Source organism: Ciconia boyciana, chromosome 3, assembly GCF_034638445.1.
Source record: "Ciconia boyciana chromosome 3, ASM3463844v1, whole genome shotgun sequence".
Lineage (NCBI taxonomy): Eukaryota > Metazoa > Chordata > Aves > Ciconiiformes > Ciconiidae > Ciconia > Ciconia boyciana.
In genome coordinates, this window is record NC_132936.1 from 126,414,707 (window position 1) to 126,440,030 (window position 25,324).

Genomic DNA, 25,324 nt, shown 5'->3' on the forward strand with positions numbered 1-25,324 from the left:
GGCAGGTACATAGGCCTTTCCAGCTTTGTGAAGGGGGATGCTTTGTCTGTGCTGGTACCAGCTTTTAGGATAGATTAAAAAAAAAAAAAAAAATTGTTTTTAAGCTTTTCCTTTGTAACGGGTGAAATTGTTCGCATGTCGACCAGAAGCTGTAGGCATTATACGGCTGAGAAATGCGAATGCATACATGTGAGTAAAGGCAACGTTCTTCTGCTCCCACCTTCCCCCCTTCTCCCGGAGAACTGCCCTCCCCCGGCCCGCCCCGCCCCGCCTCGGCCCGCCCCGCCCGCGGCCGCCGTCCCGTCGGCGGCGCGGCGGCAGCTGCCGGCCGCCGTAGCCCCTGCGAGGGGAGCCCGTGGCCGGGCTGGGAGGAAGAGAAAGGCGGCGAGAGTCGCGTTACAAGATGGCGGCGGCGCTGCGGTAGCTGCTGAGGCGGCGGAGCGGCGCCAGCGAGGGCCCGAGCCGGGGCGCGGCGTCGCTCTCTCGCCGTCCGGGAGCCATGAAAAGCGGCGCGTTAAAGGCCCCGCGGTGCCCCTGAGCGGCCCGGCGGCCCCGCTTCCTCCCCCCGCCCTCGCTCCATCGCCCCCCGGAGGCGGAGCGGGCCCGGGCCTGGGCCAGGGGCCGGCGCGGAGGCCCGAGGCCGGGGCTGCACCATGTCGGACACCCGTCGGCGGGTGAAGGTCTACACCCTCAACGAGGATCGGCAATGGGACGACAGGGGCACCGGGCACGTCTCCTCCACCTATGTGGAGCGGCTCAAGGGGATGTCGCTGCTGGTGCGCGCCGAGTCGGACGGTGAGAGCGTGGCCGGGGCTGCGCGGAGGCCTAGGCCGCCCGCCGCCGCCCGGGCCCGGGCCTCCTCCCCTCGCTCCCCGCGGCACCGGCCCTTGCCGCGCAGCCCGCCCGGCTCCGGCGCCTCTCGCTGCCCCGCTCGCCAGCGCTGACACCCGCCGCCGCCGGGCTTGGCTGCTGGTGTCTTCCCTCCCCGCGTTTATCAGGGAAGACCCCAGAGGATTATTATTTTTTTCCCTTTTCTTGCCTTTAGCTTGCGGCTGCGTTCAAAGTTTCCTTCCCCCGATAAGCCGCAGCGGTGTTTAGCACCGTGGCCCTAGACTTTCCCCCTTCCACTTACCCTAGCCGGCTGCATCTCTTCTGACTGACTAGAGATGAAGTTGTTACGTGTGACGACATCTTGTTCGCTTTCAGAACAATTTTGTTCGCTTTTGAAGTGCTCTTTTCCTCTCCTTGCTGCTATAAAAAGTTGGTTGATTGTTTTTTCCCTTAGAAATTCACTGATTGTATTCGGGTTGTGTGGCGTTCCTCATGCTTTATTGCACTTTAAAGTCACCTTAAGGGTCTCTTTTGGAGGGGGGAGGGTACACGCTTGCCACTTTGTCAGCCAACAGGTGCTAATGTGCTAAATAAACCACCTAAGACTGGTATAAATTACTCTGGAGCTGTTGCCAGGTTACATACACTACTTGCATACACAAGATAAAGTCCCTGGGTTTATAGTATCTAGATGATTCACTTCTGAAGGACAGTTGAAGGAAATAAAAGCAAATGGCCCACGTGGCTTCTGTGGGCAAAAACATTTTTATGCTGGGCAGCACATTACCTGGTGCAGATTTATATAGGTTTGCTAAACGGCCTTTAAGCAAGCTAGTTGTCACACCAGGTTTCAGGAGAAAAAAACAGTGCTACAGACAATTTTGGTCTAAATTAGAAGAGAAAAATATATTTTAATATGGATATTTATGTTGAATTTTGTCTTACCTGGCTTATTTTAGGGAATTATGTTTAAAGAAGATGGTTCTCCTGGACTTTCTGGAGGATACGGATTAAGTTGAGCATATGTTGGCTGGCACATGGGTGGTTGTTGTAAGATGCATGGAGATGTTTGTTTTGTTAAACTCAGTAAATATCTCTTTATACCTTTTTCAGGTTCGCTACTGTTAGAATCGAAGATAAATCCAAATACTGCATATCAAAAACAGCAGGCAAGTATTACTGTTAGGCTTTATTTTTTCTAATTACTGATGCGAAGAAATTGTTTTATGCTGAAACTAATTGCGTTTTTCAGAAAAAAAGCAAAGCAGCATGATGTGCACTTGTCTGGTGTTTTTCATAGAGGTGAAAAACTCATTTAGAAGCCTGTAGGTACTACAGTACTTCGCATTCTAGAAGTGAAAATGTTGGTCTCCTACAAAACCCTTTTGGACTTCAGTCTTTGAAGAGACTATATCCAATTTGGATAAATATTGAACTCATTACAGGAAAAATAGTTAGAAGCATACATGTGTAGCTTTTGTCTCCCATTCCAGGCCGTATGAAATAATTGCCGAATTAGGAAGGCAAAACGTTGGCCAGCTCTGTTACAGTATATTTACTTCTTGGGTTCTTTTTCTGGAAATAACACGAAGGAATTTGCCTTTGTGGGACTTCTTTCATTGTTGCTGTTGAGTTTTTGTTCTAAGCCTTGAAAACTTCTGCTATCCTAAGTAAAGTGACTAGCCATGGTGAGACTTACTTGCATGGTTGTCTTTCCTGGGGGTAAGCCTTCTGCAAAACAAAGAAGTAAAACAGTTGGGAGCTTTGTTAATAGGTCATTTTTGTTTAATCCACTAAAAAAATTAGCTTACTAAATCTCTTTTGCTTTTATTGGCTTTTCCTTTTTCTGCATTAATTTTTGGTGTCTCTGCCTACATTGTTCTCATGGTTATTACTGGGGTGGTTTTTTTTCTGTTTATTCCTTTGTTCTACAGTAGGTTCTCTGTTCCTTTTGTTCAGTGTTTTACGCTGCTCTTCATCATTATAGTATCTAGAAGTGTTTCAGCACTAGAAAACAGTAATTTTGTTCTTCCTAAATCACGAAGAGCTAAATCTTTAAGGATTTTGTTTGTTTTGATGTTTGTGGTTTTGTTTTTTTTTTCAATGGGAAGGTGACATGTTATGAGAATTTGAGGAAGGAGACTTTGTTAGCTCTTGAGCACAGGTTGGCTGACTTTAGCTTAGGAGCGAGTCAGAGTCTCAGGCCTAGCTTTTCAGAAAGCTCTGTTTTCTGTGGTTTCCACTTTTCACTCATTAGATATTGGTGGTTTTAGTCAGGTGGATGACGGTCGTAGGCTTTCCTTGGGCGGGCCATGCTGAGGAAGGAGGACGGTCTTTATGGAGCTCTGCAGGGTTCTGAAAGTCAAGAGCCTTGAACTGCTTCCTGTTTAGTAGAGGAAACTAATACATAATGAAATACGAATGCAGATTATGTTGCTGCAAAGTTTTAAATTGCTTCCTTTTGCAGCCTATTTTCTGAAACTTCTTCCAACTGATTATTTGAAAGCCTTCTTTACTTAATTGGTAGCACAATTTCAAGTGTCTTAAGTAGCTATTGTTGTCATTTTTCTTGTGGAAGTCTTTGTAGGTTGTAGTTTTGAAAAACTCGGGCTGAAGTTTATTTTGGTTGGCTTTTATTACTGATTGTAATGCTTTTGTGTCCTCGTGGCTGAAAGTGTTTGCTTCACTATTCACTCTTTTGAAGGAGTTTGGTTTTGCTTTTGGTTTTTTGGTTTTTGGGTTTTTTTTAAGGGAATAATGATTGATGATTTCTAGAGACAGGTTCTAGGTTTGTCTAACCTCTGGAATCATACAGCTTTTAGCTGACAGTGCTTTGTCCTCAAGTTTTACATGCTTCCTTCTGAGTGGAGTAGCAAAAAGCAGACCTTAATGTAGCGTTCCCATGCTCTCAGTTTGTGTCATTGCAGTCTCGCCTTTAAAAGATGGTAGTATTCAAGCCTGGCCATCTCAGGAACAGATCCTTTTTAAAAATGGTGGAAAGATTTAGGCAAAATGTTCTGCTTAACCAGAGATGAAGAGAGGTGGTCTTTCCTCGGTGTCCCTACTTGAATGTTGTAGTCTGTTAGATAGGTAGCCTGAAGACTTGGAGGCTCTACTGATCTGCCCAGGGTGGATGCTTGTAGGTGAACGGCAGCGTAGAGGAGAGCTGTCTCTTCCAGTTGCCAGAGTTCAATTGCAGGTTTTCATTAAGGTGCTGATCATCTTGGGTTTGGGGAAAGCTGCAAGATGGTGCAGCTTGATGGAAAGGAAACGCCCTGCCTACACCTGTGTCTTCATAGAAATGACTTACAGTCCTGAATGGACTTACAGGATAGCAGTCATTTAAATTGTGACTTGCATACCGTCATTCTGCAGAAGAAAACCCACCCTGATTTTTAGTTGCTGTGTATCAGTCTGTGATTCCCAATATTACACTGTTTGTGCTAAGCAGTACTGTAACTTGGCTAACCGTAAACAGGGCAGGTCTGTTATCTACCTTCTCGAATCATGTTTGCGGTCACTAGCTTTCGTGCAGAATTCAGTTCTGTCAAGGTGTTAGGCATACTGTAATCATGACCTCTTTCTCAAGAGAAATAGGACTTGGATGGGACATAGGTGTCAGGCTGTTCAGCATACAACATAAAAGAGTCTAATTCCATGTATGCAAAGAACATGAGAGCCTGAAGAGCTTTAGATCCCCCTAGATTTGAGGGCATAGGCTTTGAGAGTTACATACCTCCACTGGCCACCCCATATTGGCCAAAGGGCAGGGTCAGATGTGTTCTGGAGGCTCTAGCAGGAGCAGTTTAAAAAGTTGTTACCACACCCATTTGTTGCTCCACCCTCTGCTTGAGGTTACTGTTCCCTGGCAAAACTGGCAGAAGAGCCGTGTCTTCAGTGAGAAATCAGATGGATCCGTTCGTGTGCTTTGTTCCTCCAGCTCAGTTATGAGGGTGGTAATTTTCAGTTGCATGGCTGTAAGACTTTGAACTGCTACAGAAATCCTTACTGCGAACGCTGCCTTCTGATGTTAACTCTCCTTTAGGTGCGCTCTATACATTTTTAGATCTGAGATGAAGAATGTGTGCAAATACTGTCCTTTGTGCAGAGTTGCCATCGCTCATGTGACAACAGGGCAATTTGCTTGAGGCAAAATTGGAGTTACATGAGGCTGGGATTTAACGCATTTGCAGGGGTGCCGTTAAAGCCAGCCTGAGCAGTTGCTGGGGGCTTCTTCACTCCTCTCTCATGCCAGTATGAGTATTCATGTTACTGTGTGACAGGTTAGATGTAGGAACTGATTCAGTTGACATACCTCTTTTTGCTGGATTAATTTTTATCGGCATGTGTTCCCCCGTCTGGTTCACTGTACAGCGCGCTTGCACTGGCATGGCGGGGGGTTGAGGGGCCAGTGCAGGAGCAAGGAGAGATGGAGTAGCAGACACTGTGCAGACCAGTACCAACACTGAAGAGGGGTTTGAACTACTCTCTTAGTTTAAATTGTTGTTCTGAATTAACCTCTTCTTTTGTTTGTCTTTATATTGTGTTTGGGTGAATTAAGGAACGTTGCTGTTGCTCGTCGACCGAGCAGCATTGCGGGTGCTAATCTAAGCAGGTGGGAGTGGTAGTCTCTTGCAGCAGCTAGGCCTGGAAGATGTCTGTCTGTGGTTTTCGTGGGTTTTCGTAGGTCATGCAGGAAGTGTACACCAGATGTGTAGATTTTATATTGGTATTGGACAATTATTTTCTGATGAAATGATCTTTTAGTCTTTCAGAAATATTTTTGGAGAAACTTACATAACTTCTGCTTTGTGTGGGCAGTACAGATTGAAACGAGTACCATTCAGTAACTCGAGAATTCTCACAAAATTTTTGAGTGCAGTCTCTGTGGATGCATGCAGTCATTTAAGTTACTGCACTATATCTCTTATTTGAATCCTTCTGGGATTCTCTTCGTGTATGTGTCCTTCTTTGTTCATTGAGGCTCCTCTGAGTCTCAGCTCACCTGGAAGTGTATTGGTTTTGACTGTTGGGGCATCAGTAAATTCACAGAAGATCTCAAGGTAAACATTTCGGGTTTTGAGTTCTGTAACAGCCATAAAATAGTACTTAAGAATTCTTTTTTTTGTTAATCTCCAAAAGACAACCAGATTGGGGAGCTGATCAGACTCTTCAGTGCCTGCAGTTGACAATTATTATTTTTTCCTTGAAGCCCAGTTCAACTGCTCACTCTGAAATGGCACACTGTAAACAGAGATTCAGCTGTCCGTGAGCCGGAGATGGGGGTGGACAGCTGTAAGCAAAAACCGGGTCAGCTATATGAAGCTGTACCATTTGCGCACGTGAATTGGAGCCGGAAAGCAGGGAAACTACCTATTAATATTTGTGACTGTAGGACAGAAGTGCAAGTATAATGTAGGGCGCTGTAGTATAAACAAACAACTCTCATGAACGGCATTGAAACCATAGTGCAATCAGCTCGGTTCTTTCCAGAACGGGAAAACTGTTTCTTTAAAGGAATATGTGAAAATGAGAAAAGGGGGAGGGCGGAATTGAGCTTGTGCAAATGCTGTTGTTCTTAGCGTGGCCTGTGATTATGTTTTGGGAGAAGGAAGCTGATCTATTGGTAGGCATTTGTCAAGAGTGTTGCTGTAAGAAAAAGATGTTACGCTAAACTTTTTTTTTTAAAGAAAAAAAAGCAAAGACAAAACCCTCAAAACATGCAGCTACATATGGATATTGAGAGATTAAGATTACTGTAGAAATGAACTGAAGAATTAATGCCATATCAGCGATGCTGATTTTCATTCATGTTCCAGAGTGATAATGGTAGCAGCTGGTAAGTTGTGTTTGTTGAGACAGATGTGTGTTTTTCAGATAGCTGTGCTGATGGAAGAGTTTACCTCCTGTCCCATGCCAGCTGCTTGTCAGCAGTCCTGTCCCAAACAGTAGTCCCCTCACATCTGCCAGTGGAAATACTTAGGAGTGCTAACCTGTGTAAGCCCAGATAACTGCATTAACAAAGGCCTGTTTAAATCATCTGAACTAACCTGATTTTGATCAAAAAAAATTAAGGAATGCCGACTGACAGTAGGTTCAAGAGTAGCGACGATCACTTGGTATTAATTACGTTTCTGTCCCTCTGTCTTTGGTGGATCTGCGAAGGATGATGACTGGATAGTTGTATGATACCATGTCATGGATTGGCCTGTTAGCATAGCGAGCACCTTACAGGTAGTAATCAGTCAGCTTCATCGTTCCCTGTCATTTGGTGCACAAAGGGAACCGAGAAGTACTTTTGGGGTGAAGATGTGAGAGGGCAATGGAAGGGTCTGTTTCTTGTTGCCCCTGAAGTTTCCTAAGCTGTATCAGGTATCTGTAAGCCAGATATTTGTTTGGGTTTGGTTGCTAAGCTTAAAGATAACACTTTGAGTATTTTGTTTACAATAAAAGTGATGCATAAGGTAAAGACTTACAAGCCTTGATAAGTTGTGCAGTGAATATTGACCTTTGTAAATGTGGGAAGTAAATTACCTTAACTGACCATTAAGCAAGGGCTAGCTGGTGTTTAAAGGAAAAAAAGGTGCGGTAACAGTTCAGGAAGTCAGCAAACGGCGGAACATTGAACCATTTTGCTGGAGCTCATCAAATGTACTGCAAAGTTAGCAGACCACCGTTCAATTTGAACATTTTAACATGAAGATGAGTTTACTGTAGGATGCTGAACTATATATTTGAATGTCAAAGCACAGGCTTACATTCCTTACGGTACAGCAGTAAGTGTCCTAATAAAACCTCATAAAAGAACCTTTTTGAATTGATAGAGGCAATAGTAACAGAGAAAAAAAAACTTGCTCAAATGAAAATACCTGTTGGCAAGATGTTTTTAACTTTAGTAAGAACTTAGGAGTTTTATATTATTCAGGTTGTACGTCTTTTAATTCAGAAAAGACTTTTTTAATATTAGTTAGGCATTATTTCTCACATTGCTAAGGCTGTATTAAACCCTTTCTGAGGAAGAAACACTGTAATCTTGGGGGTTTGTTTCTACTTCATTAAATATGAAAAGACTTAAATTGTTATATTGCAGGTTTTCTTAGTCTCCTACAATGTACGCATTCCCTTTTCAAGACTGTTGGCTCAGAAGTATGTTGCAGAAAAATGCCATTATAAGTGTTTTGGATATGGAAAAAAATATATTTAAGTACACAATATGTAAGGTAGTGGTCAGAAAATAGCCAAAAAGAAAGGTAAAGTCCCTTATGGCAGAACAGGTGATTTAATATTTTAATGTCTTATGTTCTTTTTTGATAAGTGTAACTTTAATATTATTTCTTCTTTAGACATATGACTTAACGGAATACAGATTAATATGCAGTGTAGACCTGTTTCAGAAACAATTTTTTTTTGTTTTTGTCTTAAACAGGACACCCTGATTGTTTGGTCAGAAGCAGAAAACTATGATTTAGCACTGAGTTTTCAAGAAAAAGCTGGCTGTGATGAAATTTGGGAAAAAATCTGCCAGGTACAGTTAACTTCAAATATTTGGTTTCTTCCAGATGTTGTAGTGTCTTCTGTGACTTCGTGTATTTGTGCTGTAATTTTTAAACCTACTTGTGAAATAAGCACATAGTCGTCATTATTTTCTGTGGCTTTTCTGTGTAAGATCTTAATTTGCCACTATTTAGAACACTAGTTGTTGTTTTCATAATTGAATTTCACTCTTTTGAAGAATCAATGTAATGATGAAACTCAGGTGCTAGGCATTTTAGGGGGGGTTGTTTGTTTGTTTTTATTAAAAAGGGGAATGCCAGAGTACCATGTTTTAATTGTCCTCCCAGGCGGCCTTAGGAAGCTGGCTTGTTGGAGCGCGGTGGAACTGAAAATGTGTTGTAATGCATAAGGAGCTAGATGTTTCACTGTGAGAGACAAGGAGGTGGCATTCCTGTCTGAGCTCAAAAATGTCAGTGATACTTTTTTCATCACGACCTAAGTCTTATTGACTGTCTGTGTCGTATGGATATTTCAATCTTCGTTGTTTTATTACGAAACTGTTTAGGTTCTATGCTTTCAGCTCTGGAAGTAACAAGTCAATGGAGTTGCACCTATGTGTACTTAAAAGAAGAAACCTGGGCTTTCTTATTGGGATTTATCATAACCTTCTCAGATTTTGAAATGATGCAATGTAAAGCTGTTAACTAAAGAGACATAAAACTCAGATTTCTTAGCAGTTTCCTTTGAACAAACTAGGCAATTTAGACGTATTCTTAACCTTAGCATGTTTTGGGTATAATGTCTTCTCAGCCAGTTCTGAAGTACTGTTGTTGAAAGGAACCAATCCTAGTAACTGCAAGTATATGCATCTAATAAATAGTCCAGGGTTTAAATTGGTTTTAAGTTGAGGCTGAGCTGATGACCAGTCTGAGAGGGATGTCTTCGTGTGATCAGAAAATGGTAAGCCGTTAGTCTTAGGCTCTTTCATCAGACTCCAGAACTCTTCCCGCTTTGTCCTTTGAGACTCCTGTGTTCCTTTGTGAGGGAGTTAACAACAGGAGGTTATGAGTTCTAGAACTGGATCAGTGGGGGGAACAAAAAGTTATAGGATGTATGAGAAGACTGGGGAAGGGAGTTAGAGGGGCAGACAAAGCGGAAGGAAAGTACAAAGTGGGACACGATTGCTTCCCTCTTTTCTTGTTCGATTTTAGTATTCGTGACATTTTCCTGCCTTTGTTCTTGGTCTTTTTGTTATGTTTCACTTAATGCTGGTATAGCTGTAGGCTCTTACTGTGAGTTTAAGGCTTCATACCCTTCTGTTTGAGACACTGAAAGAAGGTTTTGTTACACCCTTCTTTTCTTTTTAGATTTTGTGCTTGTGTCCGAGGTGCTTTGGCCTTCTTGATTGCACAGATGCTGTTAGGGTTTGGTTTTGTTTGATTTGATTTTTTGACAAATGTACTATTGAGGATAATGGTGGTGACTTTGTAGAATTTAGAGGCAGCGAACTTACTCCTCTGCACGGCTAGACATTTTCCAGGCAACTGACGGTAGAAAAGTACTTACGCACATGTTATTTCAGTTATTGCCTTGATTATTTTTATGCATGTTTTGGGATGAGACCGTAATTGTGCACTCTCACTTTTTAGGTTCAAGGTAAGGATCCTTCAGTGGAAGTCACACAGGACCTTATTGAGTCAGAAGAGGAACACATAGAAGAAATGCCTGAAACTAGTCCTTTGATCGACCTTCCTACTTGTGAACTCAACAAACTTGAAGAGATTGCTGACCTAGTTACCTCTGTTCTCTCCTCACCCATCCGTAGAGAAAAGCTAGCGCTGGCCTTGGAGAATGAAGGCTATATTAAAAAACTATTACAGCTTTTCCAAGTCTGCGAGAATTTAGAGAACACCGAAGGCTTACATCATTTGTATGAAATTATTAGAGGAATTTTGTTCCTCAACAAAGCAACTCTGTTTGAGGTGATGTTTTCTGACGAGTGTATTATGGATGTTGTTGGATGCCTTGAGTATGATCCTTCTTTGGCTCAGCCAAAACGGCACAGGGAGTTCTTGACCAAAACGGCAAAATTTAAGGAGGTTATTCCTATAACAGACTCTGAACTCAGGCAAAAAATCCACCAGACTTACAGGGTACAGTATATTCAGGACATCATCTTGCCGACACCGTCTGTTTTTGAAGAGAATTTTCTTTCTACCCTCACTTCCTTTATTTTCTTCAACAAAGTTGAGATTGTCAGTATGTTGCAGGTAAGTGGTTTTTAGTATGGTATAGATGGATTATGTATAGATACCTCTAGCTGTAGTTTTGAAATTGATTACAGCTCTTTAACACTGTGTAAGTTAATCATACACGCTTTCATTTGCATAATGTTTCAAATGCTTCCCCTTATTTCTGATACCTTTTATTTTTAAAATGGTAGATTTCAGGTGAGTATATTAGTATTTTTTAATGAGTTTTAAACAGTTAAAGGTTCTCCTTCTTGACTCACAAGCAACATACATGTTTTGAGCTGTTCTTGTATAGGTGTTTAGGGAACAAGCAGCGTTCTGTATTATATATCAGGGACATTTGTGATGTCTTTATAACAAATTCTGAATCTGTGATTCCAAAGAGCATGTTCAGAACCGTTCCTGTTATACTACTATTACTTTATGGTACTAATTTCAAATGTTCATGTTGTAGTATAAAGTAGGTAATTCATTGGGTTTTTTCTTCATACTGATATCCAAAAGTAATAATCAGTAAATAACCAACATGATACTATATCAAAAAACTTACTGCATGCTTTGTAGTCAGAAGCAGGCTTAAAAGTAGTTGGGTGTGACAACCAAGCTGGACCGTGGAAGGAGCCTTGGTAAAGAGCTGTGTGTGAATTTCATGACATTTTGGGTATTTTCAGTTCATATTTTGTTGTGCAAACTAATGGCTACCAAAGTGGTTTTATTCTGTTTCTGATCCGTGTCCTTAGAAAAATGGTACATTTGTGTAGAATAGAACATGACAAACCTGTTGGTTTTGACTGTGGATAGTCTCTCTGAAATAGGAAGACGTATCGAGGGGAAGAGGAGGGTAGTTAAAGTTGTGGAAAGAGGGGGGCACTGGAGAAGGAACATTGCCACAAGGAATATTTCTAAAGAATGCAATGGAGGACTGGAGAAAAAAATCAAAACTAAAGAATTGCAGAGAATAGCGTGAATAAGCTTTTGGGCTTCTTTCTGTTTGAATAGCAGAAAGAAACTAAAAAGTAAATCCCACTTGCAAAATTAGTGACTTTGTGTCGAATGAAGATTTCCCTTTTTATTCTTTTGCGTATATTACTTTTCTAAAACTGAAAATAAATTCAGCAGTATTCTCCTGAGGCCACAGTCCTGTTTCCATTTAGAGCTTTTTAACTGTGTAAAGTTCGTTGTTTTTCATTGAAGTTTTACTGTACTAAATATTTAATTGTGCCTTAACAGAAAACTGTTATTTCCTGCAACCTCTAGTACTCTTTGAAGAAAGTTCTGAAATCCTCTGACAGTTCTTTGCTACTCTCAGTCACTGCCGTCTTTGCCGTAGTAGAGAGGGTACATGGCACATAGGTTTGCCTGTCTGTTTTAAAGACTAATTGAGACGTGCATGTTGATTTACAACTGATGTTGATGCCTACATCATTTGACCTGCCTTGAGAATTACAAACTAAGAAGAAAGCACACATTAAAGAGATGTTATTGGTAGCACGCTTGAGGAAAATGACATGGTAGTATGGACCTCAGGTTCAGGACTGTTTGCACAGTCCCCTGGTGTAAATCAGCTTTTTGTTGTGGCACAAGAACTCTAAAGCTCCTTTGGGTTTGGTGAACAAATTAGAAGTCTTGTTACCCTAAATACACTGGCAAAGCTCCCTAGGAGAATGCAGTTTATAGGAGGAACAGATTGTGTTTGCTACAACAGTAAATCTTTCTACGTGCCATGAAGCAGTAGATGCCAGTGCTGCTATAGCTGAAGGGCAGCCACATGGGAAACTGAGCCAGCATGGAAAACAAACCTAGATCCATCCTGTGCTTTCGGACATCAGGACTACACTGTGCAGCAGCCTCATACAACCAAGAGATCTTTCTGTTGCCAAGTGTTCTGTAGTGGGGATTTTCTAGCCTATCTGTTGTTGATTGTGGTACGGTTATTTTTTTTAACAGGCTTAGTTAAGCTGTTAAAGCCAGCAAAGCTTAAACTACTCAGTCTGTCTATGTTGCGCTCTCTCTGATGTTGATTCCAGGTATCGTTTGTTTGTAAAGCACTTCTTTCCCCACATCTTAAAATTTTCAGGGAAAAGATTATGTGAGCCTTTGGCTGGCGTTCCTGTAACTGTAAAAATTCTGAATTATGTTAGCCTAATAAAGCACACAGATTTTAGCGACAGCACACAGAAAAATAGAGAAGTAAGCACCCTCTACATTATGCCGTGTAATGTTTATATATATTCATTGGAATGCCATATTCTGTTCGTGTTTGTTCAATGCATAAGTGAAGTTTAGTTGAATCACTACAGTGATGCATAATTTTGTAATGCTGTAGCATAATGTTACTATTTGCTTTAAGATTTATATTGTATTTAAAAGGTAACAGAGACGTTTGATTTCAGAGAATGCCAACGCTATGTTCCATGTGAAGGAGTGCAGAGAAATCGATCTACAGAGAGGGCAGAAAGTGCCCAAACAGTTCAGAGATGATGATGTTCACCCTGGTTTTCTTGTGCCTCTTGAGTGTTAAGCAATGGTGTAACTGAAATGCCTGGCAAGAAGTGAAATGTTGTCTTTATGTGTACTCAAAAATAAGTATCTCTTGGTAGTAGAGGATCTCAATATGAAAAGCAAATAATACTCAAAAAAGTTTTCCAGACTGGAAAAGCTGAACTTCTGCAAGTGGGGGAGCTTGTTTTATTGAGAGTAAGGTTAATGGAGACATGGCTGCAGCAAACCGGTAATGCGTTAATCTAGTCACCCTTGCATAGGTGGACTGAAAAAAATGTTTGCAGTGCTGCAGATCCAAAATAGGGTAACTGATACACGTGCAATTTCGACAGCGTAATGTGAACGGCATAGGTGCAGCATGGTAAAAATTGTATCTTGGTTGGCAGTTTCTAGTGTAGAATGTATAGGCTGCCTCCCTGGAAGGTTACACGCACAGGGCAGGGAGGCAGCCTGGAAGACAGACTGTCATTTTCTGTAATTTTGATGCATGGGGGTGTGTGGCAAATCATACAGTGAGTATGTGGGGTAGGGCAGAGCTGTAAACCACAGGGGGTGGCATGGCGGAGAAGGAAAGGAAATGACACGTTCTTTAGAGACTAGTCGTTCAGAAGGCAGTTTTAGTAATCACCACCTATGCTCAGCTTAATGTATGGTTCTGGTCTCCTGGACCTGCTTCTGCTGCACAGAAGGAGTACTGAAACAATACATTGGAAATGATCCTCCTGAATGTGTACTCTTGCATTTCCCTTTTTTGTGATAAAATAATGTAGGTGTGGAGAAAAAGAAAACCCCTTATCTACCAATCTACTAATGCCTGTTTTTTTGTTTGTAATTAAGCATCGTAGTTAAGCTTAAATTAAGTTTGACTTTCTACAGTGTGGGATCCAATAAAGAACCATGTTTTAACTTTTAAGATGCATTGTGTAAGTCATATTCTTCTTATGTTACGCAGGAAGACGAGAAATTTTTGTCTGAAGTTTTTGCACAATTAACAGATGAAGCTACAGATGATGACAAACGATGTGAATTGGTAAGTCAGTGGTCTTGGTAGTTCTTTGAATGCTTTAAACTACAGAGATTAAGTAGGAATATTGAAACTTCTGCTAGTTCTGCAGTCATTGAGGTATTTCTGTAACTCTAGAATCATTTCCAGTGTAGCTCAGTCTTCCTTTATGTACTCACTAGAAAAATATTTCTTGCAAGGTAAGCTCTGATTTAGTTGTTCTAAATAATTACTCTGTTGTTGAGAAAGTACTAGCGCTAAGCTGACATCCTAGACTTAAAGGTGTACTTTCTTCCAGGTACTCTTCAACATACCATATCGCTTACATTTGTCATATAAACATTGCTTTTATCACTGTACTTATTCAAAAAGATCTTTTAAGTCCTATGACTGAAGATTACCAGTAGTCCCTTAATATATATATTACAAACATTATTTATCCTTGAATATGTTTATCAGCTTCAATTGCCGTGTTAAAATCTTGCTTTCAGCAAGGGAAGCATCTTTGTTCTTTCAAACAAAAGGCACGCCAGACAGGAGTATAAATCCTTCATATGCTACATGTGATAAAATAGCTACAAGGTGACTGTATCTCTTTCTGAAGTAAATTTCAACCTCTTAAATTTGTTTGTTTGTTTTTACTTTCTTTTGCATTCCTTTGTTGATGTTGTTGAAGGTTGGAGGAGAAAGGACTAGAATAATACCATTTTCATGCCAGCCAGGACACAGACTCTCATACAAATTGTAACAGTTTCCTACTTTTCAGAGAGTTTTCTGAATCAAATACACCTTCAATTATTTTTTCCTGTACAATAGGTTAACTTTTTCAAGGAATTCTGTGCGTTTTCTCAGACGTTACAACCTCAGAACAGAGATGCATTTTTCAAAACTTTGGCAAAGTTGGGAATTCTTCCAGCTCTTGAAATTGTAATGGTAAGTGAAAACTTAAAGCTGATTTTCATGAAAGAAAAAAAAAAACCCACAGCCATTTAACCAGTTTTTCAGATCTGCTAAGTGCCTTTGTGTAAGATTGACTGGACAGCTTTACTCTGCTGAAAGTTGAAGTTTATTGTAACATTCAGAATCCAAAAGATGTCCACAGTTTTCAGAAGTAGCCTAACTTTCTTGCTCTTGTTATTTTTACTTTGCATGATGGAGGAGTCTGTGGTAAATGCAGTCCTTTTGACAACATAGTGTAAAAATTGAAAGATATTCTTTTTCATGTGGCAGCTTTATTTTCTTTTTCTGCTGTTGTTGGAACAGTGCCAAAGAAGTATTTTTAGATAATCTTTTAGATAATCAACTGTTAGCTTGTTGCTATCCAAAAGATCGCGTAATCCTGTCTTTTCAGAGGTATAAAGGAGCTTAATCTATCTTAATCAGCAATGTGAAAACATAATTTTTTTTTTTTTCACTCCTTTGGTTGAAGCAGCTGTTGCTGCCTGACCATTGCAATTCATATGTCAGTGCTGTTGTTACTCAGCAACTATAAATTCAAGGTTTTTAATATTCTAGAGTAACAACCCGTGAACTTACCAAAGGACATTGACTGTTACGAAAACATAAAAGTCATGTAGATGTTCAGTGATTAGATGAACCCTAATCTTATTATTCTTTTCCAGGGCTAGACCAGTCCAGATATTTCCTGTTATGTTAATAGTTTAGGCTTAGAAATTGTACAGTTATCAGAAAAAATCACATACCTTAAGGAAAATTATTAATTCTTGTTGCCTATAAATGAGTACAGAAACTTTTGTACAAATAGATTCGTACAGTTGGTCTTTTGTACAAAATCAATAAACTCTGGATAACAGGTACAGAATATTAGTGTCTTAGATATTCTAGCAAGTAGCACAATATAAATGTTTCCTGACTAAATTAGGGCTATCAAATTCGCAGAAATCCTTGCGTTCTTTCTAAAGGAGGGAAATAGTGGGGAAAAGATTTTGCCTTTTTTTTTTTTTCTGTAACTGTATTACCATCTGTCTCATAGACACTTTTGTAATAAAATGTTCTCAAAACTTTTAACTCTCATTCTTTGCAGCTTTACTTGATAATAAATACCAAACTTCATTTACTCTAATAAATGGATATCTCTTTTTTATTAGGGAATGGATGATCTGCAAGTTAGATCTGCTGCTACAGATATATTTTCTTATCTAGTAGAATTTAGTCCATCCATGGTCCGAGAATTTGTAATGCAAGAGGCTCAGCAGAGTGATGATGTAAGTGAAAGTGTTTTGGAGTTTGTTGAATCTACTAGTTTTACAGCAAACAGAAAAAAAACAGCAAAACAAACGTCTCCAGAGTCTGGGATACAGTTAGCCCAAAAATGTAGATACTAGAAACATAGGAAAAAGTAGATTTAAGATATAAGAATTTCTGAGCATGTTGGTGTTCCATGTGTTTACGGTAATAAGGTTGTAGGTCTGCCTAACAATGATTTTAGGTGAGGAGGGTTGTGCTTGACAGAACTCCGGTGTCTAAATGCAGCTCTCGATTTTTCTGTTTCACTTAAAATTTAAAAAAAAAAAAAAAAAAAAAGAAAACCTAATATGAAACCTAGGGAAATCATTCCACTATTGAAACTGTGTCTAATTATTTTTGGGTTTGTTTGGTTGGGTTTTTTTGCAGGATATCCTTCTCATCAATGTGGTCATTGAGCAGATGATCTGCGATACTGATCCTGAGCTTGGGGGAGCTGTTCAGTTAATGGGGCTCTTGCGTACTCTCATAGATCCAGAGAATATGTTGGCCACAGCTAATGTAAGAAAATACAAAGGGGTAAAGACACTTTACTGTCTCAGCAAAATTAAAAGCCTGGTATTTATTGCTGCTGTTGTGGTTGGAGGATAAAAAAAAAGATACTTTTATTCTTTTTTGACAGTGTTGTGTATAGTTGATAGTGCATTTAAGCTAAGAAATAAGCTAAAATTTCCATTAACTTTTGATAATAAAAGCTACGTGTCTGTGGTATTGTGCAAGTGTTTATTAAACTAAGCAGTCCCGTGCTTCAGTGAAATAGCATGTTTGCATCCATGGTGGGGGTTTTTTGGTGATAGCTAGGTTGGTTTGATGTGTCTCGGGTCTTTTCCCAAAATAAAGAAATATATCATACTTGAGTGGAGATACTGTTGCAGGACCAACCAAAAAGATACAGGCAGACCTGAGGGAGTTGATAGAATTATTTGTAGGCTGTCTTTTATGTTGCTACTTTTTCTTATTTAAAAGGAAGTATACAAATGCAAGTATTTAATAAAGTTATATTTGTTTTAGAAAACAGAAAAAAGTGAATTTCTCAATTTCTTCTACAACCATTGTATGCATGTTCTTACTGCACCGCTTCTGGCTAATACATCAGAGGATAAATGTGAAAAAGGTAATGTTGCTTTCCCCCCCGCCCCCCTTGCTTTAAATCTTGTAGTGTTTTCAAGTGACTTGCGATCCTGGTAGCAGCGATAAGCCTGTGATGCAAGCTGGGAATACGCTTGCTGAAAACCGTTGTTCCCTCAGTGACTGGGGTTCTGTGGGCAGAAGTTTTAATAGCCCTTTATTGCGGCTTTGAACGATAATGTGTCTGTATGCTGTGCTTTGTAAAATATGTATCTGCCTGATGTGTATTGTTAATTGTATACTAGTTCTGCTAGTATAATTTTAAAGAATATTTGCTGTAAAGCAGAGAGTGTCTTTAGTTCATGGTTACTTTTAGAAAAAAGTTTACAAAAACGCCGTGACATTCATCAGTGGTTACATGATTCCAGGCATGGGGTGTGCTCAGGTGATTAACTCCGAAGACTAGTTTTCATTCGGCTGTAGTATAGAAATGCTGAAAGAAATCTATTCAAAGAAATACAACTCGGAGCTCCTTTATCTTGTTTCATTTTTTAATTTTTCCTGGTAACAGTAACTGAATTGGAAATCTCTGTTTGGCACACTCAAATAACACTGTTAGTTATTCTGTAGTACTCATTTTCTAATATTATTTGAAAAATTTAGAATAGGCGCTTTCTGTTAGTCTAGGTAGGGATGCTGTTCCTAAGTATTAGATTATGTGTTTTCACCTAGTTGAATTTGAAACTTTGTCATGTAAATTGAATATAGAAATCTCATCTGGCATGCATTCTTACTGTATGTTTATTTCCCTGTAGCTTACAGAAACTTTTGATATGATGAAAAGTTTGGACAGCTGGTGGAATTGATTGTTTATCCCCATCTTTTAAATATTTACAGTGCTTTGAAAACCTTTTTCTGATTTTTGTTTTTATTTTCTATTTATCAGATGCAGTAGTTGGGTCCACTAAGAGTAATACAATTTGTCCTGGTAAGTTTTAATTGACCTTGAGTTTTGAAACTTGTCTTGTATGCTGTGTATGGTGGTTTTATTTAAAAAAAAAAAGTTAGACATGTCCGTATTTTATTTTTTTAAATACTTTTTACTGAAATAGATGTAGGTGCTTTGTTTCATTTAAGATGACAGGAAGCTGAAGGAACATTTTCATCTGCTTTTGAGTTACTGGGTTTCACTTTTTTTTTTGTAGTCAGCCTTGCTATGGAAAGTTTAAGTCATTGTTAGCAGAATATGTACTAAAGAGATGTAGCTGAACTTTTACAGTTTGGATTTTTATCTGTGTAGGCTTCTTTTTTGAGCGTTATGAAAAGACATTGCTAATTAGGTTCACGTGAATACAGGTCTGACCGGCTTTCTTCTTTTAACTACGTACTGTTGATTGGGATTGCCATAACCAGTAACTGGCTGATCCTGGAAGAAGTCCCACTGCCAATTCAGGGCAATTTTTGTGATGGGGAGGGGGGGAAGCCAAGTTTGTGTGTGGTGTTTTGTTTTGACCCAGTGTTCCTAAAGCAATCCAGTGTGCCACTAAAAATGTGTCAGGAACTGTAACAGCAACTGAGCCTGGTGATGATTTGGTGCATGACAGTACTTTTTCTTTTTTTATAACTTAAGGCATTAATTTTTCTTGTAGATAATTATCAAACGGCACAACTACTTGCCTTAATTTTGGAGCTGCTTACTTTTTGTGTGGAACACCACACGTATCACATCAAGAATTACATTATGAACAAAGATTTGCTAAGAAGAGTACTGGTCTTGATGAATTCAAAACACACATTTCTGGCCTTGTGTGAGTATGGCGCTGTTGTGCTTTCCTCCTTCAAGGCTTTATATGTACTGCGTGGAAAGTGTACAAGTGAAAGTGTATACTTAAATTCAAAATTCATATTAATTTCCTATTTATTACTGACTAGCTGTTAAGTGATTTTGAAAAAAAGGTAGCTGATATCTGTTAACGTAGAACAATGCAGTTTATGGTAGGAGAATTGTTGTATCTTTTGAAGTCCACAGTAATCCTTTCAAGTCTTTATGACGGTAAGGATCGTTTGTGATCAGCTGTCTTATTTAAATGGAAATACTGTCATTTCTTAATAACGTCATAAATCGTGCTCCTTGTGGAGAGTGAATGAAATTGTGTGAACCGTGGTATTTAAAGAATAGGGGCTGGTTCTGGGAGGTGAGCACAGAGAAGCGCAGGAATGAGCTAATAATTTAACTTCACATGTGCTAAAGTTTATTGCTGCTGTATTTCAAAAAGAAATTAATGGACCCTGATCACACTCAAATACCCAGGAAAGTCAAAGAATGCAAGAAAGGTTACCTGTCAGCAAATGTTTCTTCTGAACTTTCAGAAAGTGCTTTTTAATGCTCTTGGTTTGGGGGTGCATCTTCCTCTCAGTAACATCAGGTTTTTTCAGTTCTTTCCAAGAGAAGGAGACTGGAGCCCTGGCATGTAGTTACTAAATTCTTGAATTTCTTTCTCCGTGTAGGTGCTCTTCGCTTCATGAGGAGGATAATTGGCCTCAAAGATGAATTTTATAACCGTTATATCACCAAGGGAAATCTGTTTGAACCAGTTATAAATGCTCTGTTGGATAATGGAACTAGGTACAATCTGCTCAACTCTGCTGTGATTGAGCTGTTTGAATTCATCCGAGTGGTAAGTTAAGCAGCTTCTTCAGCTCTTACACGTATGTGGCATCTCGGGCAGAAATACAAAATGCCAATCTTGCCCTTGAAATAGTGTATTACTAATTAAAATCACAAACTAAAAACCCTGTAGATAAATATCCACATAGAAAGGAGCCAGTAAGCTGCTTCGTGCTGTTTTACTTGATCATCCCTTCAGAGAATATGTGTAGGCCCTGCTTCCATAGAAGTCTGTGTTCAAAGATAGCATCCTGTAGGTGAAATTCTTTTCAGTGGTTGACAGTGTTTCTGAACTAAACTTCAAAGTGAGGAATTAAGTGAAATACGTTTTCTGTGAGTAAATCTCGGTATTATTGGGTATAAATGAGACTAATTTGACTATAAATTCGAATGATCGTTGTCCTTTAAAGTCCTACACACGTGCTTTCTTAGACAGTGTCAACTTTGAATCAGTGGTTTTTCCACCAGCAGCGTTCGTGGGAACAAGTGTATGTGGACAGGACAGACAGGACAAGCAGGAGCGCCCAGTTCGTTGTATTGCTGGGCTAGAAAACAAGGACTTGCAACAGCTCCTGAGCTACTTCCTGCGAATGCCTTGATGTGTGGGAGTCTTCTTAGGGAATCTTTGTGGTCTGCAAAAATGAAGGGCAGTTTTTAGTTGTATGGTATCGTAGCTGCTGTCCTTTCCAGCAAGAAGAGGTGACTTTTTGCCAGCATGGTATGAAAGTTGAGATTTGCCTGATATGGTGAGACTTGTTAGAGGGTGACTGCCCAAAGGGTGCCTCATCCCATGTGTGCTGCTGTAGTTACTGAGAAAGAGAGCTAAAACTTGTGGGGAGAGCAGGGCACAGCTAAACTCCTGTGTTTTCTCAAGAAGGCTTAATCCTAGATAGCAAGCGTCATAGTTTAATCAAACTATCACAAATAGAATTGGGACAGTACTGAGTATATTGCCCATTTATATGGGAAATGTAATAATTATTTCTAGATTTCAGCTTTTTTATTAAGGAAAAATCCGATTACTTCAGATTTGTTCTTGACAACAATGTTTTGATTCTGGACAATGAATTAGTTACTTTTGAAACTAAACTCTAAAGCTTTCTGGGCTTCTGCATGTTAATATTTGAGACTGAAACCCTGTTTTGTTCTTATGCAGGAAGATATTAAGTCCCTTATTGCACATATAGTTGAAAACTTTTATAATGCACTTGAATCTATCGAATATGTTCAGACATTCAAGGGACTGAAGACAAAATATGAGCAAGAAAAAGACCGACAAAACCAGAAACTGAACAGGTACGACCCAGTTTATGTATTCTGAGGCTTTAACTGAATGCCATTATGTAGTATCTTCTTACTGCTGGTTGTTTTTTTTTTCTTTCCTAGAGGACAGAAAAGGCAGAAGGCTGGGATTGGGGTTGTTTGTCATTCTTGAGTAAAACTTCTTCAATTAGAGTAAACCCCCCTCTGACTTTTCCTTGTGGCCTCATATTTGTCAGTATATTAAATGTTGCATTCAGAAAACTCTCAGCTTATGGAGAGCAGAATCCTCTTCTGTCATTCAGAGTTAGGGTTCAGTCTGCCTTATTGTCAGCTGGGGTTTTGGTGAAGCTTATGTTGACGGTAGAAGCGGGGACGGAGCTGGACTGCCTTCTCAAACGCACCGAATTCACTTTAAAGCCTCAGAAGCCATTTCTGCTCCCTGGTCGAGTCTGAAACAGCAGGCAAAACTTGAATCATCTGTCATGTGTCTCTTACAGTGTTCCATCTATATTGCGTAGCAATAGATTTCGCAGAGATGCAAGAGCCTTAGAGGAGGATGAAGAAATGTGGTTCAATGAAGATGAAGAGGAAGAAGGTGAAGCTGTTGTACCTCCAGTTGAGAAGTCAAAACAGGAGGATGATTTTCCAGATAGCTATGAAAAATTTATGGAAACTAAAAAAGGTATTTACTCAATTTCAGCTTGTCAGCACTGGAAGTGCTCTATGGCAGATACCTGGAGCGTCATGTAAACAAACCAGTTGCTTGTGCTCTCTATCCTAAGCAGGAGTAAGGGTATTCCACATAATTAAGTAATGAATTCCTAACATGTCTTTGCAAGCTAGTTTAGGATTAAAATAATGAGTTACATTGCTCCAAACGCGCATCTAGTTTAAATGACATTCAAAAGCAAAACTTTATATGTACTTGTGTGCGCTGAGTGAGCAATGTCCCTGTGTCCAGAGCATCTGTGCCATTCTCAAACTGAATGCTGGGGTGCTTTGGATGAGGTCCGTAGGTGAGCTGTTGATTTAAACTGAATTATTAAAAAAAAAAAAAACAAGGCGGCTTTTGCCCTGTGATTATGCTGTGATGTGGATTGTACTCCATGGTGTACAGCTGATACTTAAGTATGAAAATGTTTGTCCCTCAGCTAAGGAGAGTGAAGACAAAGAGAATCTTCCAAAAAGGACTTCAGCTGGGGGATTCAAATTCACTTTTTCCCACTCAGCCAGCGCAGCCAATGGTGCAAACGGTGCAAACAGTAAATCCGTGGCAGCTCAGACGTCACCAGCAAGCTCCAACGGCTCCTCTTCAAAGAACGCAACCCTGACCACAGCGGTGACAGCCACGAAGGTGGGAGAACTTGTACAAAAGCTGCTGTCCTCGCTCAGGACAGCAGAGCAGTGTAATGAGACTTTACCGGTTGTAATGTGGTAAGGTTAGCATGAGCCTCTAGGCAGGCTATCTTATTTACGTATAAATTCACCCAAAGCCCTGTCTACTTAAACCCTTAGGAGTTTTGGGGAAGGTTTAAGGAAGTATTAGGTGGTACTGGAGTCTGTTGGTAATCTGGTGGGCACGGTTTAATCGCATCTTCTGCCTAATTTAACTGCTCCCATTCCTCAGCAATAACGGTCCAGTTGCTCTGTGTGTGTGATGTACGTGTGAGATCTTTTTTTTTCTGAATTATGTTAGTTGCCATCCCCTGTCAGGGAATTAAGTGGTTTTAAGCAGACGAAACACAGTAAGTGATACCGCCGTTACACCTTATACAGTCGTGCGTTATTTTAATCCTTAGCCTGCAAGCTCCCGAGAGGCTACAGAAAAAGGTAGCAAAAATTTTATCGCACACACTTAACGACTTACCAGCAAAATGGATGTGCAGTGTACATGCTGGATTTTGTGACTGTCCAGTTGGGAGCTTAAAAAGTGATTTTTAAATAATTCTGAGGCCAGATCCAGAGGAGCAAGGAAGTTCCAGTACTCTTTTAACCTTGAGGTTCAAAAACATTCTCAAATGGGTCTTTGAATGCAAAAGGCATCGCCAAGAAACGTGCTGCAGGCTTGTGTGTCCCAGACAGGTTGGCTGGGGGTTATGTACTAAAATTGCACATTCCTGGGTATTTTTTTCAATGTGAGATCTTTCTTCTTTTTTTTTTTTTTTTTTTTTTAATTGGCAGGGAAGTCTAGTTGGCCTAGTGGATTATCCTGATGATGAAGATGATGATGAAGAGGAGGAGACATCTCCAAGGAAAAGACCTCGTCTGGGTTCATAAACAAAACCAAAACTTTGGAATAAAAACTTTTATTATGGGGTTTCAAATGCTGCAACCGTTTTAAGAGCTAAAAAGAATCTGATTCAGAAAGCTTTCTCCCATGAGTATATAAGATAATACAAGGAGTAGCAAAAGAAACTCAGTATATCAGCTAGAAAGGGTTAGTTCTGTAAACACAAAGCTTCCAAGGAACTTAATATCTTTCTAGTAAGTAAGGAGTCTGCCATTCAGGCTGTCAAAAAAAAAAATTTAAAAAAAAAAAAAAAGTGGGTTAGTATTCACAGAACCTGGATGATGGCTTCTCAGCAAGGAAAGTCTCAGGTGTCGGGAGGGCAGGGGGAGGGAAAGGTATGGTAAACACTTTTTTAAAAATACTGCAGGGTTTCCCCAGTGTTTGACAGAACTAGGAAAAAAAAAAATTCAAGCTTAAATTTTGAACCCCATAATCTTAATTTTGTAATGGTGCTGTCAGTTGTGTTCTTTTAGCAATGCCTCTTTTAAAAAAATTTTAAGGGAAAATAACTATTTGCATAAGAACAATCCAGATTTTGGGACCATTTATTACCAATTAAATCGCATTTCTCATGGTTGGAGGGAGGGACACTGCAGTTACAGTGCATGTTGAGTTGTTTAAAACAGTTCAAAATAAGTTTTAATTTGTATTTTTCGAGAGGAGAAAATGGAAGCTGGATTCAAAATGGATGGTTTTGCTTGTTTTTTCGATTGGACATCCAGTAGTATCTATGCCAAGGAACGCTTGCTTCCAGAATATCTCCAGGAGCTGCTCGTGTCAAAGTGGTGCTGTACAGCGCACCCCAAGAGCTGTCGGCTTCACGTTGAGGAAGATACCGAATTTGAATCACTTTGTGTTAAATGAGCTGTCTCATCTCGGAGCAGAAAGCCATTTTCCTGTTTGCGAGTTTAAATTGCGTAATTGAGGTGGTAATAAGAAACACTAACAGGTTTTTCATAGTGATGAATTTAGCGCCGTTTTAACACCAAAGTCACTTTGGACCAAGACGGAATTATTACTAACGGAACACCGGTCTTTGAGGCAGAATCAACAAGCAGCACCTGAATCTGGGTGTGATACGAAAGCTGCTTTTTTAAAAAATAAAAGCACATTCCACGTAGTAGGTAAGCAAACTGCGACAAAAATAGGTGAGTTGATGGCGAGTTGATAGAGGCAAATGGTCCAGGTTTTATTTTCAAGAGCAGCAAGTGAACTGTAAATATTTTAATGTTAGTTTGCCCATATGTGATCTGAGATCATGATGAAGCGAGAGGAAATTTCCCAACGACAATTAATGTGTCAGAAATGTTAAAATACGAAACCAGCTGCAATCCACCACATAGATCACTCTTGTAATATGTGTTATGGGTCCATTTCTCCTGGAATAGTTTAAATTGAAGCAGTTTCTCTGTTTTGGAGATTTTTGTAGTTAATTTTAATTTTAGCTATTGTTTGGAAAAAGATGGGCTGTCTGTGTAGATATGAAGTATAGTTTTTTCCATAAAACAGAAGTTTATTTTGTATTAAAAATACCACTGTACTTGTTTTACACCATTTGTATACATGTGGTGATATTAATGCTGAACTGTAAAATTCAGGAATTAAAATGTGACCCTGTAATTCCATAATTACTGCTTTTGTTTGGTTTGTTGTACATGGTAAGTTAACTCAGAACTTTAAATGTGGCC

At 39.7% G+C, this 25,324-nt stretch overlaps 1 protein-coding gene across 5 annotated transcripts; it reads left to right on the top strand.

The window, feature by feature from the left end:
• Positions 1-315: 315 nt before the first annotated feature.
• Positions 316-25,264, top strand: PPP4R3B (protein phosphatase 4 regulatory subunit 3B). Of its 5 annotated transcripts, none has more exons than XM_072857533.1 (16): positions 316-795; positions 1,945-2,000; positions 8,258-8,356; positions 9,975-10,595; positions 14,032-14,109; positions 14,899-15,015; positions 16,191-16,307; positions 16,717-16,866; positions 17,359-17,461; positions 18,362-18,403; positions 19,065-19,223; positions 19,924-20,093; positions 21,240-21,379; positions 21,844-22,028; positions 22,576-22,700; positions 23,528-25,264. In XM_072857533.1, exons 1-16 carry the CDS (start codon positions 654-656, stop codon positions 23,621-23,623), a joined length of 2,400 nt encoding a protein of 799 aa, XP_072713634.1. In that variant the 5' UTR covers positions 316-653; the 3' UTR covers positions 23,624-25,264. The 5 variants fall into 5 exon arrangements, with proteins under 5 accessions (XP_072713634.1, XP_072713631.1, XP_072713632.1 ...); XM_072857530.1 differs by having other exon boundaries at positions 21,865-22,028; positions 22,498-22,700; XM_072857531.1 differs by having other exon boundaries at positions 317-795; positions 16,717-16,848; positions 21,865-22,028; positions 22,498-22,700.
• The last annotated feature ends 60 nt before the right edge of the window (positions 25,265-25,324 follow it).

Bases quoted from the DNA above. Each gene is read 5' to 3' on its own strand.
- PPP4R3B (XM_072857528.1), top strand. From the start codon at position 654: ATGTCGGACACCCGTCGGCGGGTGAAGGTCTACACCCTCAACGAGGAT. The intron at 20,094-21,239 runs GTAAGTTAAGCA...GTTCTTATGCAG, and splicing joins TGTTTGAATTCATCCGAGTG to GAAGATATTAAGTCCCTTAT. The intron at 22,701-23,527 runs GTGGGAGAACTT...TTTAATTGGCAG, and splicing joins CAGCGGTGACAGCCACGAAG to GGAAGTCTAGTTGGCCTAGT.